This window comes from Mesoplodon mirus (assembly GCF_964341445.2).
Source record: "Mesoplodon mirus genome assembly, chromosome: 9".
In the NCBI taxonomy this organism is placed as follows: domain Eukaryota; kingdom Metazoa; phylum Chordata; class Mammalia; order Artiodactyla; family Ziphiidae; genus Mesoplodon; species Mesoplodon mirus.
The window spans coordinates 22,276,040-22,297,507 of NC_138985.1; the positions used below are offsets into that span (position 1 = coordinate 22,276,040).

At 35.7% G+C, this 21,468-nt stretch overlaps 1 protein-coding gene across 1 annotated transcript in view; it reads right to left on the reverse strand.

The window, feature by feature from the left end:
• The window catches only part of COG5 (component of oligomeric golgi complex 5), a 273,181-nt gene that overhangs the window by 127,431 nt on the left and 124,282 nt on the right, over nt 1–21,468 (reverse strand). Inside the window, exon 8 of the mRNA XM_082632836.1 lies at nt 1,803–1,968. Coding sequence (XP_082488962.1) covers nt 1,803–1,968 — 166 coding nt within the window. The remainder of the gene's footprint in view (nt 1–1,802; nt 1,969–21,468) is intronic.

Sequence of the window (21,468 nt, forward strand, 5' to 3'; positions counted from 1 at the left end):
TAATGTTATTTATTTTGTAAGTTTTGAAACAATCTTACACATATAGAAAATTTTAAAGTATAGTAAAAAATATTTTTCCCTGAATCATTTGGGAATAAGTTACTGACATGAGGCCCCATCACCCCTGAAGGCTTTAATGTGTATTTCCAACAAAAATGACATTCTACTACATAATCTCAATATAACCAACAAGATCAGGCAATTAACATTAATCCTGCCAACGTAACATTTTAAAAAATAAAAATAGCAATGATTATTCTTTTCAAAAATAATAAAGAGTAGGGTTTCTACATTAAATCATGGTATCCACTCCTCAACAGATGATAATAAGGCTTTTAAACTCTTTATTCTTTCAGAAAAAGGGAGCATACATTAGCACTGACAGGATGTAAATAATTGCTTTCATTTTTTTCCTATTCTTGACAACACAAGAGGGAATGAGATTAAACTGCTTCTGGAAATTTAAACATTAGATCAAACTTTTTGAGAATAATTGCTGGGAAAAGCTGAGAGTAAAATCTCCTCTGGCAATTTCTTTTCAAAGCTCTCCTTCTGGGATGGTCTTAATACAGATCTATTCAGAGGCTAGGGCTAACCTTTAAAAATCCCTTTAAGATCTAAGATTCTTTTATCTCTTTTTATCTAGTGCAAATTATTTATGAGGGACATACATTCTGTGTTATTTAAGGTTATGTTTATATAGCAAACATAAAAATAATAATAAATGACTGCAAATATTTTTTAGTATTAGCCCTATATCAAGAACTGCTATTAATTTTACATGTATTATTTATTCTTAAGGACAACTAGAGTATCTTGTTCAATTGAAAAATGAGAAGAGAAACATTGGAGGCAAGCGGTATAGACAACACTTTGGGTAATTTTTCTATAGTCGGAATAAAATAAGGTGGTAAAACAAGAAAGAAATTGAGTCAAGATAGATTTGTTTGACTGTCTTTAAGCAGAAGAAGATAAAATAGCACGACTGTATGTGATGGGAAAGAGACAGAATAAAGGAAAAACCGATGATGTGGTAGAGAGAGGGGATCTGTGAAAGCAACGCCTTTGAGTGGTGGGATCTAATGCAAGAGCAGAGTACTTGGTCTCTGCTAGGAGCAAGTACAGTCCATCCATATTAACAGGAGAGAAGAAAGATTTTAAGGAGAGAAATGCAAAGTTGGTGTTGCTTAGAAAAATGAGAGGTACACAGAACATGTAGTCTTTCGTGTCTATGAAGTGTGTTATATACGTGAATGTCATCATCGGGTATCTTCTGGCAGGAAAAGGGCTGGGACTGCTACCTTGAATCTACCTGTTTCTGGTTTTCTTTAGATTTTGCTACAGTTGTAATGTTCCCAAAGCTTTTATCAGCTTCTGTCTCCACATTGACCCGTTACTGCTCCTGAGTACGAGAATTATACAAAAGCCCAGAAAGATAAAGTAGAGACTGTATTTCCTTAAAAAATATTTTCTGCCTCAATAAGAAGTACATGTGAGGATAAGGATTTCAGAAAGAAAAATATGTTCCTTTTTTTTTTCTTGCATCTGTTTCCTCTGAACTAAATGAAGCCACAGTTTACAGATTTTATCTAGAAGTTCTGAATATACCAATTGGCCAGTTCAACTCACTGATTAGACAAAAAAGTTATAAATAAATTCTAAAACATAATTTCTTCTCTCATTTTCTGTCTACTAAAAAATGAGTCGTTAGATTACTTTGAAACTTGAATGCTTCACATACTATTCAAAGGACTTTTCAGTTATAAATAAATAAAGAAGCTAAAGATAAACCACATCCATACCTCTCACAGCTGACTGGGAAGGCTGAGTCAAAACTTTGATGTCTAATGCACTGTGGATATTTTCTTCTATAGCAGCACAATATCCATCCATGACACTGGTAATAGTATCCTTCAAAGTTCCAAGATTATGGAAAACCTGAAGAGCTGTTCCGACCTGGGTTGGATTCTTTAAAAAGGTGGTGGTGGGGTGAGTTGGGAATAGATATAAATAGGAAAACAAACACAAACAACATAACTCTATAACTTTAAGTGGTACTTGAGCAGTTACTACAATATTTTAAAATTATTACAGACAAGAACAAAGACAATGCATTTGGAACAAATATCATTTTTAGTCATTATTTATTTCCTAAAAGACAAAGTTAAATACCATGTGTATGATTTCCTCCCTTTCCCTTTTCCTCCTCCTTTAAAGGATAATAACACAATTAAAAATCTGTTATATTATTAGGGCTTACTTAAAATTTACCCCCAATCCCTACGAAGAGAGCCATGCTGGAACTAACACAACCCTGTATTTGTTTAGAGAATAAATAAATGAATTCTGCAGAGTCAAATGAGGGCTGAGCTATGCAGACTGATACTATTATTCATTATATTTCCTTTTTTCCTTCATTCACTGAAACTACAAATATCTATAGAGTGCTTACTATGGGTCTATCTTGCTTCTATGTGCTGGAAATACAGTAGTAAATAAAACCAATTGAGTCTCTGCCCACATGGATCTTGTATTTACTGAGAAATGTATAAAAGGTAAATGTAAGAGAATATCAGGTAGTGATAAACGCTATAAAGTAGGAGGCAGGGAATAAGAATAGAGAATGACGTGGATTATTATGGAGGGAAGAGTCAGAGAATGCATCTCAGGGTGTTATTTAAACAGAGACCTACATATAATGAAAACTATGGAGGATATGGGGAAATATAGATCTGGGCAGAGGTATCAGTGAAAGTGCAGAGGTAGAAATGTGCTTGGTAGCTAGTGAAACAGCAATTAGGTCATAATGGTGGCTGGAGGAGAGTGACTGAAGCAGAGAGAGGTAAGCAAGGAGGTGGGAAGTAGAAATACCATCTATGAGTAGATTAAGTCCATAGTGATATAAATAGGTTGCTGGATGTGTCACTAAGTAAATGACTGAATTAACAAGGCAGATCTTATACATCAACATATATGTCCAGGCCCAAATAGCTTAAATTTCTCTTTCACTTATGATTCAGTGTCTGTTATTAAAGGCACATAGTTAAAAAGTTAGATTATTTCATTAACGTTTTCTTGACTGTTAAGTTTATAAACAACACAAAATGTTGTTTCTGAAATCTACTGGTGTAATAGTACATGCCTCAGATACACACACACACACACACACACACACACACAGAGGCCGAGAAGAATCAGCTTAAAGACAATATCAGGAAACATGGTTGGTGAATACTGATACCCACTTTAGACATTTTTAATATTAAACAAGAAAGAGAAGCAAATGCACATTGTGTCATATTAAAATATGTTTGAATGAAAACATTTTAACCTGTATGATTATAATAGAATTTTATTCTAATATATACTGTCAATTCTGTATCAATGTACTATAACAAAGAAAAGGGGAGAAAATAAGCTATTTCATACAAAATCATTAACTGAAAATATGGGGTATAGCACTTTGGTTGTTGTTAGTTCCATTCCATGCATAGTGATTTTTTTTTTCACTTTTTAGTAGATATCAAAAATCAAAATTAGGCAGATGTAAAGAAATTTCCCCTATCACTATTCAAATGTCTATATAATCTAAGAAAGCATTACCTGAGCAATTTCAAAGAATATCTTCACCTTACGATACTAGAATATAGACACATAGTGTAAAACTGTATTTACTGCCTTTATTATCCTCAAAGAATCTGAAAAGCACAGCTTCTCAACATACAGGGTTTCAGTAACTTAACAAGAATTCTGTAACTTCAATAGCTTACAGTGAATGTACACTGGAAGTTGTATGTGTACATTAATTGAAAACATTTGAAGTCATATTTTACTTGAAAGATCTAGCTAAAATGGAGCAGTCTTTGTATGTTTCTACTCCAAAAATTATTGACTACCAAAAACTTTCAAAACAGTAACATGTACAGTGCATTATTAAAGAAGCATCCAATATCAGAATGGCTATCATCAAAAAGACAACAAGTAAGTGTTGGCAAGGATATGGAAAAAAGGGAACCCTCATGCACTGTTGGTGTGAATGTAAATTGGTACAGCCACTGTGGAAAACACTATGGAGGTTTCTGAAAAAATTAAAAATAATACCATACAATCCAGCAATTCCACTTCTGGGTATTTACCCAGAGTACAAAAATGCTAATTCAAAAAGATATATGTACCCCTATGTTCACTGAAGCATTATTTACAACATGCAAGATATGGAAGCAACCTAAGTGTCATCAATAGATTAATGGATAAAAAAGATGTAGTATATACAATGGAACATTACTCAACCATAAAAAAGAATGAAATCTTGCCATTTGTGACAACATGGATGGATCTAGAGGGTTTATGCTGAGTGAAATAAGAGAGAAAAAGACAAATACTGTATGATCTCATGTATATGTGGCATCTAAAAAACAAATGAACAAGCCAAACAAAAGACAAACAGACTCACAGAGCAAACTGGTGGTTGCCAGAGGGGAGTGGGATTGAGGGGTTCGGTGAAATAGGTGAAGGGGATAAAGAGTTACAAAATTCCAGTTACAAAATAAGTAAGTCACAAGGATGCAATGTATAGCACAGGAAATATAGTCGTAATACAGTAATAACTTTGCATGGTGACAGATGGTAACAAGACCTATCGTGATGATCATTTAGTAATGTATCTGATTGTCAAAACACTATGTTGTACACCTGAAACTAACATAATATTACACGTCAACTATACTTCAATAAAAAAGCATCTAACATAATATTTATAATAACTATAATTTAAACTACTTATAAAAATTCTAGATGTAATTTTAAGCTTTCTAATTAACATGACCACTTTTTCTATTAATGCCAGTTATTTATATTCATAGTTTAATATAAACTTATCATTTTTTAGTTGGGAAACTATAAAAATGATAATTTAAAATTAAATTCTTTAACATACAGAGGAATGTGCACATTATGTAGGCATAGCTTTATGAAATATCACAAAGTGAACAATCCTCTATAACTACCACCTAGACCACAAAACCAAATATTAGCAGAACCTCTGAATCTTTTGTGGCTTCCCCAACTGCATCTTTCCGAATATTATCACTATCATAATTTCTAACACCATTCTTTAGTTTTACCTGTTTTTGAATTTTACCTAAATAGAACCATAAAGCATTATTTTGTGTCTGGCTCCTTTTAGTCAATATCTTATTTGTAAAATTCATCCATGTTGTTGTATGTAGCAGTTGTCGTTTTCACCACCGTGGAGTATTCCAGAGTGGAAATTTACTTTAGTTTATGTATCCATCCTTCTGTTAACATACATTTGCATTATTTCCACTTTTTAGGTATTTTAAATAATGCCACCATGAACATTCTAGCACACAGCTTTTAGTGAATGTATGTATATGCATTTCTGTTGGCTAAGAGTAGAATTGCTGGATCATATAGTATTTGTATGCTTAGTATTTGTAGATACGGCCAATTTTCCAAAGTGATTGTACCAACTTATACCCTGACCTGAAATATGTGCTCCCCAATCCTGCCAAAATTTAGAATTATCATCCTCTTTAATTTTATCTGTACTTTTGAGTGAGCACTATTGTTTTAATTTACATTTCCATGATAGCTAAGGAGTTATCCATTTTTGCTTGTTAATTACCCATTTGGATATATTCTTTTGTGAAGTGCATATTCATCTCTCTTGTCTATTTTTTTTTTTTTTTTTTTGCGGTATGCGGGCCCCTCACTGTTGTGGCCTTCTCCCGTTGTGGAGCACAGGCTCCGCACGCGCAGGCTCAGCAGCCATGGCGCACGGGCCCAGCCGCTCCGCGGCATGTGGGATCCTCCCGGACCGGGGCACGAACCCGTGTCCCCTGCATCAGCAGGCAGACTCTCAACCACTGCACCACCAGGGGAGCCCTCTTTTTTTCTTTTTTTTTTTTTTTGTCCTTTGCATATTTGTACAAGTTGTTCATATATTCTGGGTATAATCACTTTGACGACTGTATATACTGCAAATATGTTCTCCCACTCTTAAGAAGTCTTTTAAGGCAGAGAAGTTCCTAATTTGAATGCAGGCCATTTTATTGACCTTATTCTCCATGGTTAGCACTTTCAGTATCCTGTTTGCAAAAAAATTTTTTTTCCCATCTCACATTCATGAAGATGTCTTTCAATCATGAAAATATCTTTCTTTCATGAAGTTATCCTCCAGAACTTCTATCGGTTTACCCTTCACATTTAGATATACAATCCACCTGGAATTAGTTTCTGCATAATGTGAGACAAGAGCCAAGATTAGTGTTTTCCTGTATGAATATCCGATTGACCCAGCACAATTTATTTGAGAAAACAAAGAAGCAAATGATAATCTTTCTCTCCTCAATCTCAAGGGTTACCTCTGCAATAAGTCAAGTTTCCATTTATGTGTTTTTGTTTCTGGACCATCAATTCTGTGCCATTTCTCTGTCCTTACACTAATTCACCTGTGTAAATTATTGTAGCTTTGAAGTAAGTTTTGATAGTCCTCTGCCTCTGTTCTTATCAATTTGAAATAGGCTACTCTTGGTTCATGGTACCTCCATATAAATTTTATAACGGGCTTGACAATTTCCATTTAAAACAAAAAGGCCTGTGGCGGGCCTCCCTGGTGGCGCAGTGGTTGAGAGTCCGCCTGCCGATGCAGGGGATACGGGTTTGTGCCCCGGTCTGGGAGGATCCCATATGCCGCGGAGCGGCTGGGCCCGTGAGCCATGGCCGCTGGGCCTGCGCGTCCGGAGCCTGTGCTCCGCAACGGGAGAGGCCACAACAGTGAGAGGCCCGCATACCGCAAAAAAAAAAGAAAAAAAAAAAAAAAAGGCCTGTGGAACTATGGGTTTGCACTAAGTCTACAGGTAAAATTAGAAAAAATGGAAGTCTTTGTAATATTGAGCTCTCCAGTCCATAAATATATTCTCTCTCTTCATTTATTCAGGTCTCCTTTAATTCCTCTTAATATTATTATAGTTTCTGTAAAGGGATTTTACATATCTTTGATTTTTATTATTCCTACACATTTGATGTTTTTTGATATTATAAATAGTAATTTAAAATTTTTCTGTTTATCTGTTGCTATTATATTAAAAACACCATTGATTTTTCTAAATGGAATTTTACCAAACTTTCAAAACTCAGTCATTAATTAGTTTATTTGTAGATTGTTTTGGATTTGCTATACATAAGATGTTATCTCTGAATAATCTTTATTTTTTTCCTTTCTAGTCCTTCTACATTTTATTGCTTTTTCTTATAACCCTGGTTAGGAGAGTCAGTAATCTGCTGAGTAAAAGTGATAAAAATGGATTAATGAAGTTCTATTCTTGGTCTGTTAAGAGTATTTTTACACACAGATTGATGCTGAACTTTATTAAATGCTTTCTCTCTTTGTATGTTTTGAGATCATCAATTATTTTCCTTTACTGAAGAAATTACATTACACTTCTAAACTAAAGCCATCTTAGTCATGATAAATTACCCTTTTTAGATACCCCGACTTACATTTGCTAATTGTTTAGTATTTTTGCATCAATTTTCAAGAAAGATAGCTATTAAATTTTCTTCCTCATGATATCCTTATCCTGATTTCAACTTTATACTGGCTTTATAAAATAATCATGTAAGCATTGTCTCTTTTTCAATTCTTATATAGAGTTCATGTAACATTAGTTTATTTAAATGCATGTGTAGTCAGTTAAGTTGAGGTCATACTCGACTATGGTGAGCTCTAAATCCAATGACTGATGTCCTTATGAGAGAATAACACACTCAGAGACACACACAGTGCAAAAGGTCTCTTGACAAGAGACAGAGAATGAAGTGACACAGTTAACAAGCCATGGAACTTCAAGCACTGATTGGAGCCACTAGAAGCTAGGAAAAGACAAGGAATGATTCTTCCTTAGAGCCCTCAGAAGGAGACTGACCCTGCCAACACCTTAATTTGGATTTCTAACCTCCAGAGCTATGAGAGAATAAATTTCTGTTGTTTTAAGTTACCTGGTTTGTGGTAATTTGATATAGCAACCCTAGGAGATCAATACAGAGGGTTAAGAGCAACAGGGAAAAAAATACATATGCTTGCAACCCAAATATCCATTGAATGGATGAAGAAAATATGTATTCATATAATGAAATATTACTCAGCCTTAAAAAGGAAAGAAATCCTGTCACATGCTACAACATGGATGAACTTTGAGCATATTATGCTACGTGAAATAAACCAGTCACACAAAAAATTACTGTGTGATTACTTTTTATGAAGATAATATTATTTATATATTATTTATATGAAGACTATACATATGTAGACAAATTCACAGACAGAAAGTAGAACAGTGGTTGCCAGGGGCCGAGGGACAGACAGGAATAAGAGTTGTTGTTCAATGGACACAGAGTTTCAGTCCAGCGAGATGAATGAAGAGACTTCTGGAGACTGGATGAGCATTAATGTGAATGTACTTAACACTAATGAACACTGATGGTGGTAAATTTCATGTTATGTATATTTTATCACAATTTAAAAAACACATAATCTTGGATTTCATCTTCTTTGATAGGTTTAGGAATGAGGCCAAGGAATCTGGTTAACTGTGATAAACCTAATTTTTCTACTGTAGTCATCCAGTAAGGCCCTATTATGAACCAGGCATTATTTTAGGGGCTTTATACACGTGAGGTCTAATCTTCCCCAACAAAACATTCAAAATAGTTGTACTGTTCTCTACTGAAAGACAGGGAAACTGAAGAATAGAGAAGTTAGCCGAAGTTCTGAGACAACAAAGAATAAATGGCAGAGCAAGGATTCAAATATTAAAATGTCTGCTTTTAAAGTTCATGCTTTTGGGCCTCCCTGGTGGCGCAGTGGTTGAGAGTCCGCCTGCCGATGCAGGGGATACGGGTTCATGCCCCGGTCTGGGAGGATCCCATATGCCGCGGAGCGGCTGGGCCCGTGAGCCATGGCCGCTGGGCCTGCGCATCCGGAGCCTGTGCTCCGCAACGGGAGAGGCCACAACATTGAGAGGTCCACATACCGCAAAAAGAAAAAAAAAAAAATAAAAAAAAAAATAAAGTTCATGCTTTTTCCAAACAACAGTGGTTATTTGCAAATAACCGTCAGTAGCAATTAAAGTCTGATTTTCTTTAAGCAGTAAAATAAAGTTTAAAAGTAAGTAAGAATGACCAATAAATGCTATCTTTTTACTTTGCTAATAAGTAAGGACATTTTTTAAAACTTCACTATCTACTATCATCACTTCATAAAAGGAAGGTTACTTAAATAACAAGAAAAATAGGGGGGAAGTTCTCAGAGTAAGTCACTACCTTGTTTTTATTCTGAATTTTAATGAGAACTGATAAAACCTCAGCATGACTGCTACCAACCTACAGGTCAGTGTCAACCTGTACTTATGTTACCTTTCTGTACAAATAAACAGGTTGGCCAATCTTGCTTGCATACAATATCCTCAAGTTTAAAGTCTCCCTGAAAACTGCCCATGAAGAAATTCCTTCTTTCCTAGTACCCTGGGCCACTGTGTTCTCTGGGAAGTTTAATGGTTTTAATTCAGTGGCAAACAGTTAATCAACTCCTTGCCTCACTCATCTGGCTCCCCACTCTCTGCTGCAAATCCCAACTTTAGCAGAGTTTAAATCACTAAAATCATAAATTGTCCTTAATAGGATCCTCTTTCTCATCCCACAGGTAGTCCTTGCAAATACAATGCGAACACTTCAATTCACTGCTCATCTTGGAACTGCCTGCTTTGTGGGCCTATTTTCTCAGTGCTCCAGGATCAGCTCTAGGACTTCTCTGTTTCCTTACACCACCTACCCAACCACCCGTCTTTACAAAACCAGACCCATTCTCGGTACTTTGTGCCCTTGGGAGGTCTGCATTCATTTCCATGTCCCACCCTGATCTGTGGAAACAGTATACTACATGGAGATGCCTTCTCCCCTAGACAGTAATGCTTAAAATGGCCTTCATATCCATTAATTTTCTTTTCTCAACAGAACATAAGTAGAATAACTATTACAATGCTCATTTCACAGTTAGGTAACTAAGGTACCAAGAGGACAGGCCCATAGCTGGTTACTGGCAGGCCAGTTTTAGGCCTAGGCCCCTTCACTCCCTATTCTATACTCTGCAACAGGTCATCCTGTCACCACTTGTCTCTAAATCTCCAGATATACCAGTTTTGCAGGTATTTGTAAGAGATCTCAAAACAAAATAACCACATTTGAAAAAGACCACGCTTTCTAGAAAGAGATAAACTACTGAAAAGGTAGCAATGTCTTCTAGACAATGTTTCTCTTTAAATGAGAGAGTCAATATTCTAGGAGCAATTTTTCTACAAATTATCACTGTGACCTTCAATAAATCACTTAACCATATATGAAATTTCCCAACTTCAGAAACTGTAATATAAAATGAGATGAAAGACCAGGTAATAGAGTAGATCTACTTCATAAGTAGTAGGTCAAGACAGATTTCTACGTCTTCAAAAACATTTCGGGAGATGGCACAACCATTTGCTTTACTAAATTAAAATTATTTCTTTTGCTTTGGAAACAAATATGGATGATGTCATTTTTTCGTTCTTTTTCAACAACTCTGTAGCATACAAGGGAGGAAAATAAAACCTCACAAGAATACAGTCAGAAAAGAAACACAGTTGTTTAGGATCCCTAAAAAGCTTGCCAAAACAGGAACACTGGGCTTCCCTGGTGGCACAGTGGTTGAGAGTCCGCCTGCTGATGTGGGGGACGCGGGTTCGTGCCCCGGTCCGGGAAGATTCCACATGCCACGGAGCGGCTGGGCCCGTGAGCCATGGCCGCTGAGCCTGCACGTCCGGAGCCTGTGCTCCGCAACGGGAGAGGCCACAACAGTGAGAGGCCCGCGTACCGCAAAAAAAAAAAAAAAAAAAAAAAAAGCATACCACCTTAATCATGCACAATAACTGAGGAATTCTAAGATCCAAATATTTTATTTCTCCAGAATAGTGTTAATAAATTCACAACATCTTATACATAACAAGTATATAATAGGCCAAAATATTTAAGGCAGTTTATAGTAACTGTGTGCCCTAACATGATACATATACTGGACACTTTTTTTTGAAGCTATGACATGTCTAAAACACTGAAGACTTAATGGAGCCCCATGGGAGATTACAAGTACTGAAGGAAGAGAGAATCGCATTAAATAACGTAATTTAAAGGCAAGAATTATATTAGCTACCTCGGTTGTGATCCAGAGCTTACCAGTGGCTTTTCTGATTCAATAGCATGGAGCCCACTAATGCTTGATATGTACTTCTCAGCTAACCTAATATGATTATATCAGAACCTGTTAACAATCAGCAGTCAACAGTGCAAAACCCAAATGAAATTAAGAAACTAAGAAGAACATTTAATAGCACAGTATGATCTTATCAACCAAAAATCACCTTTATTCTAGCCCTTTTTGAAAAGCAGCAGAAAAAAAGAAAGCTATAAAAAGGCACAGGGAAAATGAGAGGAAAAAGAAAAAGAAGGAGATAAAAGAATGAAAGTGAACATGTACTGGAAGAGGGAGGTTCTATTAAAAAAAAGAAGTAATAACACAAAGAGCCTCAAAAATGGAGAAGGTAAAGAGATGATCAATACACAGAAAAAGGTTCTTTTAACTTCCAAATTCTTTATAAAATGAATCTTGAGAGCACAGTCTATATGAATCTACAGTTTGGCATTAAGTAAAAGTTTTTAAATGATGCCAATACTTAGAATAATATTCCCATCCTATAAGATAATAGCAGATAATATTTCAAGGACACTAAAAATATGTTTAATAATAAAATGAATTTTATAGGAAAATAAAAGTAATCATGAGACATTAATGTTGCAAGCACCCAAATCTCACTCTGTTAATATAAATTTTTAACTTAAATGTATATATGTGGCTTACTTTTTTTTTTTTTTTTTTTTTGTGGTACGCGGGCCTCTCACTGTTGTGGCCTCTCCTGTTGCGGAGCACAGGCTCCAGACGCTCAGGCTCAGCGGCCATGGCTCACGGGCCCAGCCACTCCGCGGCATGTGGGATCCCCCCAGACTGGGGCACAAACCCGCATCCCCTGCATCGGCAGGCGGACTCTCAACCACTGCACCACCAGGGAAGCCCGTGGCTTACTTTTAAATAAAGCAATACAATATAATAATTCTAGTCATTCTGTGCTTTACCAAAGATATTTATGGCAGGAATTATTAGGTATTCCCAAAAATTCATTCCCTCCTTCTTTCTTATTACTAAAATTCTAATTTTCTCCAGGGGTGGCAATGTGCACTGCAGCAGGCAATAGTTCTTGAGTAGCTTAAGCCAATGTTTACAATTCTGTTCCTCTTTCCAGATACTTGCTTGCATAGTCCTCCTGACAGTTGGGGTGACCGTGAGACCCATATCTGGTCAAGTAGACATAAGGATGGGTCCACTGGAGCAATTTTGAAAAAGGATTTTATAATGCTGCCTTTTGGCTGGCAGCTGACACTGCCCCATCTCCACTCCGTGAACATGGATTAATGTCTGCAGTGTGACAGCTACCTTGTGACCATGACGTGACAAGTAAGGGGACACTAAGGAAGGTAGAATGGAAAGAAAGACCTGCATGCTTGTGAAGTAGGCTGAAACAATATTAGCACCACCCACAACCAGACAAATCCCTACCTATTTAGGCCACTGTTGGTCTAGCTTGTTGTTATAGCACTAGCAGTCTCATCCAGTACCAAACTGATTAAAACACAATACATAAAAATACATGAGGGGGGCTTCCCTGGTGGCGCAGTGGTTGAGAGTACGCCTGCCAATGCAGGGGACATGGGTTCGTGCCCCGGTCTGGGAGGATCCCACATGCCGCGGAGATGAGGGACTTCCCTGGTGATCCAATGACTAAGACTTCGCCTTCCAATGCAGGGGGTGCGGGTTCGATCCCTGGTGGGGGAGCTAAGATCCCACATGCCTCACAGCCAAAAAACCAAAACATAAAACAGAAGCAATATTGTAACAAATTCAGTAAAGACTTTAAAAATGGTCCACATCCCAAAAAAAAAAAAAAAATTCTAAAAAAAAAGAACGGAAACATGTATCTATAACAATACTTAAAAAAAAAAAGAAAAACAAAGGAGAACAAAAGTATGCCTCATTTGCTACCTTGAGTGGTGACTTATGATATAAACTCATTACTCTGTAAATTGGTAATAAAAAATGCAAAATTTAAACATTTATCCATCATTTTAAAAAGGAGCTTCAATTCAGGGTAACCAAATATCCTTAATTAATGAGTGAAAATTCTTCTTCACAAAAGAATCACGGCTAACAAATATAAACTAATAATAAAAATAGAAAATGACTTTTTCACAATCTCTGTTGAAAAAAATAAAACGATTTAGGCAAAAATCATCAACAGATGTTAAAACCATTAGGAGAAAAACTGACAGAGAATTAAATATTCTCAAGGTGCCAAAATATATGCAAATTCACAATGAAGTAATTCAGTGAAGGAAAAAAATAATCTTTTTCAACAAAAGGTTCTCGAACAACTGAATATGTCTATGAGGAAAAAATTAACCTTACACTGTACATAAAAATTAAACTTAAAACATAAAATTATAAACTTCTAAAGGAAAACATAGGAGGAAAGCTTTCCAACTTTAGGGTAGGCAAAAATTTCTTATATAACATGCATATGAAAACATGGATAAACCAGCCTGTAGCAAAACTAAAAAATTTTGCTCTTTGTAAAAGATGATGTCTTTTGAAAAAAATTAATAAAGTTAATAAAACCCTAGCAGGACTGATCAAGAAACAAGAAACAGCAACAAGGATACATTGTACAGAATAGGGAAATATAGCCATTATTTTGCAATACATTTAAATAGAGTATAATCTATAAAAATATTGAATCACTGTGTTGCATGCCTGAAACCAATATAATATTATAAATCAACTATACTTCAATTTTTAAAAAATTTTTTAAAAGAAACAAGAAACGATCCAAAATGTAAAAATAAAAAATAAAAGACAATGTCAAGGAGAAAAACAAGGCAGCATTATTCCTAATAGCCAAAAACTGTAACCAACTGAATGTCCATCCAACTGAATGTCCATCAACCTATCAAGACATAAACAAAGTGAGTAGATCCATAGGTTGGAACATTACTCAGCAGTAAAAAGGATTATCTGTACTTGCAACAACACAGATGAACCTAAATAAAATACTGTGCTAAATGAAAGAAGCTAAATACATAAGATTACCTACTGTACAGTTCCATTTATATGACACTTTTAGAAAAGAGCAACTCTGTAGACAGAAAGCAAATCAGTGATTGCCTGGGTTTGGGGGTGGGAGGACGAACTGACTGCAAACAGGAAGGAGGGAAATGTTTTGTGGTGATAGCAGTTAAAAAAAAAAATCTGGGCTGTGAGATGGCTGCACAAATGTGTAAATTTAGTAAACTCATCAAACTATATGCTTAAATGCACAAATGTAAATTACACCTCAATAACAATGCTGAAAGCCATAGGATGGGAGAAAATATTTACAATTCACACTAATAACAAAAGACTGGTACCCAGAATACATTAAGAATTCTTGCAAGTCAATAAGAAGACAATAAAGTCTTTAAATGTTAGGCAAAGACCTATCACTATTAGGCATTTGAAAAGTTGGTCACATCAGCAATCAAGAAAAGGCAAATTAAAACTACACTGAGAATCTACTATACCCCCATTAAAATGGCTAAAATTTAAAAGACTGACAACATCAAATTTTGGTGAGGATCTAGAGGAACAAAAATTCGAATCTGCTGATATGGGAATGTGAAATGACAGAACCACTTTGGAACTAGCAGCCTCTATAAAAAGTAAAAAGTAAACATATCATTCTTTTGCAAAAACCCAACCATTCTTTGCCTTAGGTATTTACTCAAGAAAAAGGAAACATGCTGACACAAAGCCATGTATCTGTTCATAGAAGCTTTGTCTGCAGTATCCCTAAACTGGAAATAACCCAAATGCCTGTCAATAAGTGAACAGATAAATGTACTTCAATACAATGTAATGCTAACTACCAATAAAAATAGGACCAAACTACCAATATACACAACATGAATCAATCTCAAAATAACTATGTTAAATGGATAGAGCCACACACAAGAACACACTGTATGACTCTAATTATATAAAAAATTAATGCAAATTAATCCATAGTGATGCAAAGTGGTTGCCTGGTTCTTCATTTTTTTCCAAACTACAAAATAAAAATTCTAGTATTTACTACTCTAATAAAAAGCCAGCATAAGATTATATAAATTGAGTAAAATAAAATAGAGTTAACCAAGTGCAAAAGTTCTGAATTTTTGAGAAACGGAAAACAACTTACACAAAGATTAAAGAGTGATTACCAAATTTTAACCAAAGAGTAGTGACAGAATTCTATATGACATACAATGGAAATTCAGTCAGTTAATGAAAAAGTTATTCACAGTTCAGTGACCTGAAAAACTATGGAAAGCAATAACACCGAAAGAACTTAAGGCTGAAAGCAGACAGTTAATTAGATGTGAATCTACACTGCAAGATAGCAATAAAATAACAAAGCAACCAATGTTACTGTGGGTTGTTCATGAAAGAGACTATGTCAAAGAAAAAGAAAATAACATGACTGAGGCTTCCCTCGTGGCTCAGTGGTTAAGAATCAGCCTGCCAATGCAGGGGACACAGGTTTGAGCCCTAGTCCGGGAAGATCTCACATGCCGAGGAGCAACTAAGCCCATTTGCCACAACTACTGAGCCGTGCTCTAGAGCCCGCGAGCCACAACTACTGAGCCCACAAGCCACAGCTACTGAGCCCATGAGCCATAACTACTGAGCCCATGAGCCACAACTACTGAAGCCCACGTGCCTAGAGCCCATGCTCTGCAACAAGAGAAGCCACCGCAATGAGAAGCCCGTGCACTGCAACGAAGAGTAGCCCCCGCTTGCCACAAGTAGAGAAAGCCTGCGCACAGCAACGAAGACCCAACGTAGCCAAAAATAAAATAAATTAATTAAAAAAAGAAAGAAAATAACATGACTGTATAATATAGAAATGAGAAAATATTACCACTTTACATCTGGCATAAAACAAAAACACACAGAAACACCATATGATAATTAAAATATTGCAAAAGAGGAAATGGTGCTGGGAGGAAGAAAGGATGGAAGGAAGGAAAGTAGTAAAGCGCCCACCATGAAGAAAATACAACCATTTAAAGCACACATTTAAGGTCCTTAAAGGGCAAGATAACAAATATTTTAGGCTTTGGAGGCCACACAGGCTACATATGGTCTCTGCTGTACACTGCTCTTTCGGTTTTTTTCCCCCAACCATATAAAAATGTAAAAACAATTAGCACTTGAGCCATACAGAAACAGTCCACAGACTGTACTCTTGCCAATCCTTGATTTAGAATGTTAAATAAGAGTTCAAATTAATTCCCACTCAAAAAAAATATTAAAAAAATAGTAAGCACATGCTAAACAAGACTAATTAAGCTTTAGGGAAAACATTTAGATGATCAGTTTAAAATCTAAGGAAAGCTAACAGTGATAGGAGCAAACAGATGAGGGGCAGGTGGCAAATTATCCACTGAGGCTGGTAAAATAAAGAAAACACATGAAACCTTTAGATCTGTGTAACTTTAAAAGCTCTTACTATAATCACCCTTTACATATTTTTTAATTGAGGTATAATTGACATACAACATTATATTAGTTTCAGGTATATAACATAACAATTTGATATTTGTATATATTGTAAAATGACTACCACAATAAGTCTAGTTAACACCTTTCACCACACATTGCTACAAAAATCTTTTTTCTTGTGGTGAGCACGTTTAAGATCTATTCTCTTAGCAACTTTCAAACATACAACACAGTATTATTAACTATAGTTGCCATGCTGTACATTATATCCTCATGACTTATTTATTTTGTAACTAGAAGTTTGTATCTTTTGGCCCCCTTCACCCATCTCACCCATCCCCTCAAATTATTTATTGCATGTCAGGAAAAACGCTTCGTACAAGAGTTGAAAAATTACTGGAACTTTTTATTTAGTAAATGCAAAAACACTCAGACCAAATATACAAAAGGAGTTTCTGTAGATTCAAATGATGAGATCTGTTGTAGAATTCATGAGACCAGCCAGGAAAACTAGCAGCTAACAATAGGAAAGCTAGACCTCTTAAAGCAGGTATTCAGCTTGACAAATCAACTGATATTGTGTCTACTACTGGTGTTTGTTGGGCACATAGAGAAGAAAAGGATCACAAAAGACTTGTTGCATGCTGAACTACCATAACTAATCAACAGGGTCAACTTAGCCAGGAAGTTCCTTTTGGAGTTTGAGAAAATGCTTAACTTCCATAAATCTTCAACACAACACATTTGAATTGGTACCTTCTCTGTGCTAAAAACAATTCAGAATTTTCAACTACAAAAGTAAAAGGGGTTCAAAACGTCATAATCACTTCCCGTATGCTATGTAGACATTTATTTAGTGAACTTCAATTCTACTTTGTCATCTTAGAGAGACTCTGTCTAGATCATGCTATCATGGTACTTTCAGCTGACAACTGATAAGCACCTGTACTCTGTGTGGACCTGACAGAGGAGGCTTTCTGACTTAGGGAAAAGGCAGGTTCGTGGATGTTTGCCTCCCAGTACTGACAACAATTACAACAGGGGAAATTACAGCCCAGCACAGAGCTGAAAGACACTCTTCCTTGACTTTTAAAGACATATAAGCACATCATCTTCCTCCATCCTGGAACCTCCAGAAAGCCCAGCACTTGTTTATTGGAAAAGCTTATAATTCACAAGTTAAAGCCATCTTTCTAATTAAAATGTAATCATTTCACTGTGGGGGCCTGGTATCTATGGTGATGCAGGATCTCATCCAGATCAAAATCTCTGTCACCTATTTTTGAAAGCTAGTTACAGCTTGAGGTAATGGAGTCTGTTGCGAGCTTGAAAATACAGTAAGGTTCTCTCTTTCTTTGTCTGGCTTCTTTCAATGAAAGATTCTCAGGATCAGCAAAAAAGAGAAATAGGAATCAAGGAAGAGCTGCAGATGGTCCCAATGTTTGGGACAAACATCGCCTGTCGAATTGACGCATGTTTTTCTAATGTGATGATAATGGTATGCTTCACCAGAAGATGAACTCTGGGTCATCAATCCTTCCAAACATTGTGTAAAGAAAGTGGCAGTGGTATCACTACAAACCTTTTCCATATAGACTTAATATGGCTCTGTGAAGTCAGAAGTTTACTTATACTTTTCTACTGTAAGAAGAAAAAACAGTTCCTTAGTATCTACATAATTATTTAGTTGATGTCTTCCAAGACACAAATTTTGTAAAACTGTAGTGGAGACTTTGTAAGGCTACAAAGCTATTAAAACCTACAAATGAATACAGCACATTTAAGCAATTAACTAGGGAAAAAACAGTAATGATCAAAAACAAGTTATCTGCATTTATTTTAAAATTTTTGGTTTTGGAAAAAGAATGCTACAAAAAGAAATTACACGAGTTTTCTTTTAGTAAATTTAAGTTTTACAATTAATTGATATTGAAAATGATGGTCCCAACTATATACTCAATAAAAGAAGATCACTAATATTTTTGAGAAACCAAATTAATGTCAGAAGTTGATTATTAAATGCAAGTAAGGACATGTTAATTTTTCAAAAGTTCCTTGTGTACTGAACATCTCTATTCAGGTTATAAGCCTATAAACTATGAAATTGTATAGTATTTCATGAATGCAATATTACTTCAAAATTAAAATGCTATTGTTTTAGTCTATATATAATAAATATTAACAATATATTTAACAATTTCAATTATTTCTTATAAATGGGAGAATATATTTCGAGAAACAAATAGATATAAGCTGCAGCATCTGTTTTAATGGGAAGTGGAAAGAGTATTCCAGGCATAAAAAGAACATGAAAGCCCTAAAGGAGGAAGGAAAATGGGCATGTGAAAAACTAAAAGAAAGCTTGTGAGACTGAGAAATAGAGAACACAGGGGAGAGTGGCATAAAAGGTGTATATTTACATGTTGATGAGAAGAAACAAAGTAAAAGACACAGGATGAAGATATGAGAGACAGAAATATAAACAAGATAAGAAAACGGGATCCAGAGTACAGGTGATGTGAGAGGCACCTCTGTGAAGCAGAAATTAAGGGCATCCACCTTAGTTGGTATGTGGGGTGAGAGGGTAAGGTTAATGGAAAGTGGAGAGTCTAAAACAGTCATTTCAGAGAATGGAAAAAAGAAAGTTGGCCAGAGATACATAACAATTTTGAGGAATACTGAGGAACTGGTTAAGATTAGTCATCACATGGAGGCTTCCCAAAGAAATTTTAACACTTTAAAAATTCCTTTTTCAATATAAATTGCTTCACAACTTTTCAAATGATTTAAAATGTAATTATTTAACAAAATTAGAATAAATTGCTTGGTTCTATTGAAGAGAGAGGGGGAGCAAGCACTGCAGACCATGACTCTACTGCTTGCTAGCTGAGTAATCTACAGCTAATTTCTTAACCTTTCTAGGCTTTTGTTTCCTTAACTATAAAAAGTGGATAATTATACCTTCCTCACATATTTGTCACTGTGACTGAGATAACAAATGTAAAGTGACTAACACAAATCCTGGCAGAGAAGAGGCATTCAATAAAGGTTAGTTTCATCCTTAATTCCCAAACTGCCTGCTGACACAGCTGGATGACACCTCTGACTTGTTGCTTTCTAAGAGGAAAAGGAAAGAGGCTCCAAAACACAGGCTCTTTCCACTAAAACATCCTGCTTCCCAAGAACGTTATCTCAGGGATATCATTACTGATAAGGGTTTAATCTCCTCAGCTCTGCAAAGCCAGAAACCTGACTTTGTGAAAATAACGCAGAGTACCCAGCTCTGAGGGAGACAGACACACATGACTAAATTCAGAAATAAATGATGTTATAAACACGAATATCCATTTACACATGATAAATATTGTAAAAATTGTGAAACGAACCAGAATGTTAATATTGGCAAATCGGTACATTTTCTCCCTTTCAGAAAATTATGGAGGAAGCCAAATTATACTCAGAAGGTTACGTTATACCTATGGAATTTAACAAGACTAATGAATTGGAAAATATTAATGGCTAATGTCAACAAACTATGATAAAATAATATATACAGCCTACAAAGAGACAATATTCCCATCCACTGAGCAGAATCTACCTTCCTCTAATCTACCCTGAAACATACAACAAAATTAAAGCTCCCTGGTTCTATGCAGATCATTTCACACCTACCCACGTAGACACACAATATTTTAGATTTTTTTCTTCTTTACCTTTCTAACTTAATTTCATTGATTACATACAGGCCATTGGCTAAACAACAACAGTCACCAACTTAAATAATCTTTTGACTAACTTTAGAGTCTGAAAATATAACAACACTATCAATATTTAGGGAATATTAGTTCCTTAAAAGTTTAACAATTTAATTTCACTATGAGTTAAAAACTGAAGCAAAGTCATATTTGACAACTATTAAAATGTACACATGGGACTTCCCTGGTGGCGCAGTGGTTAAGAATCCGCCTGCCAATGCAGGGGACACAAGTTCGATCCCTGATCTGGGAAGATCCCACCTGCCGCGGAGCACCTAAGCCCGTGCGCCACAACTCCTGAGCACGCGTGCCACAACTACCGAAGCCCGCGCACCTAGAACCTGTGCTCTGCAACAAGAGAAGCCACCGCAATGAGAAGCCCGCACACCACAACGAAGAGTAGCCCCCACTCGCCGCACTAAAGAAAGCCTGTGCGCAGCAGCGAAAACCCAACACAGCCAAATAAAATAAAATAAATAAATTTATATTAAAAAATGTACACAAAATAGCAGCATACCTAAAATAAGTTTGCTTAGGAACAACTATCCTAGAAAATATTTTCCCACTTTAAATATATGAGAATACAATAAAAAATAAGCCTTTAAAGGTAACCATTTCTTTGTGTTAAAATCCCCCCCTCTATTAAAAATAGTATTTTAGTTCTACAAACTGTGATATTGTTTCCTTTCTGCCATTATTAGTTTTCATTTCCATGACTCTAAAATACAGTAAATTATTAAGAATTGCATAAATTAAAGATATATGCATATATATACATAGCAATAAAAACTTCACAGGTAAAAAATACTAAACAGTATTTATAAAGTTTTAAATCTCTAATGTAGTGATAATAGGAACATTAGACAAATACAAAAATCTTGTGATACTGCACTTTCTGAAATGTTACTTGTTTCCTGCAACTAAATGAGCTGGGCTAAAGCCATTTTCTATAGAAATATTCATGTTAATTGA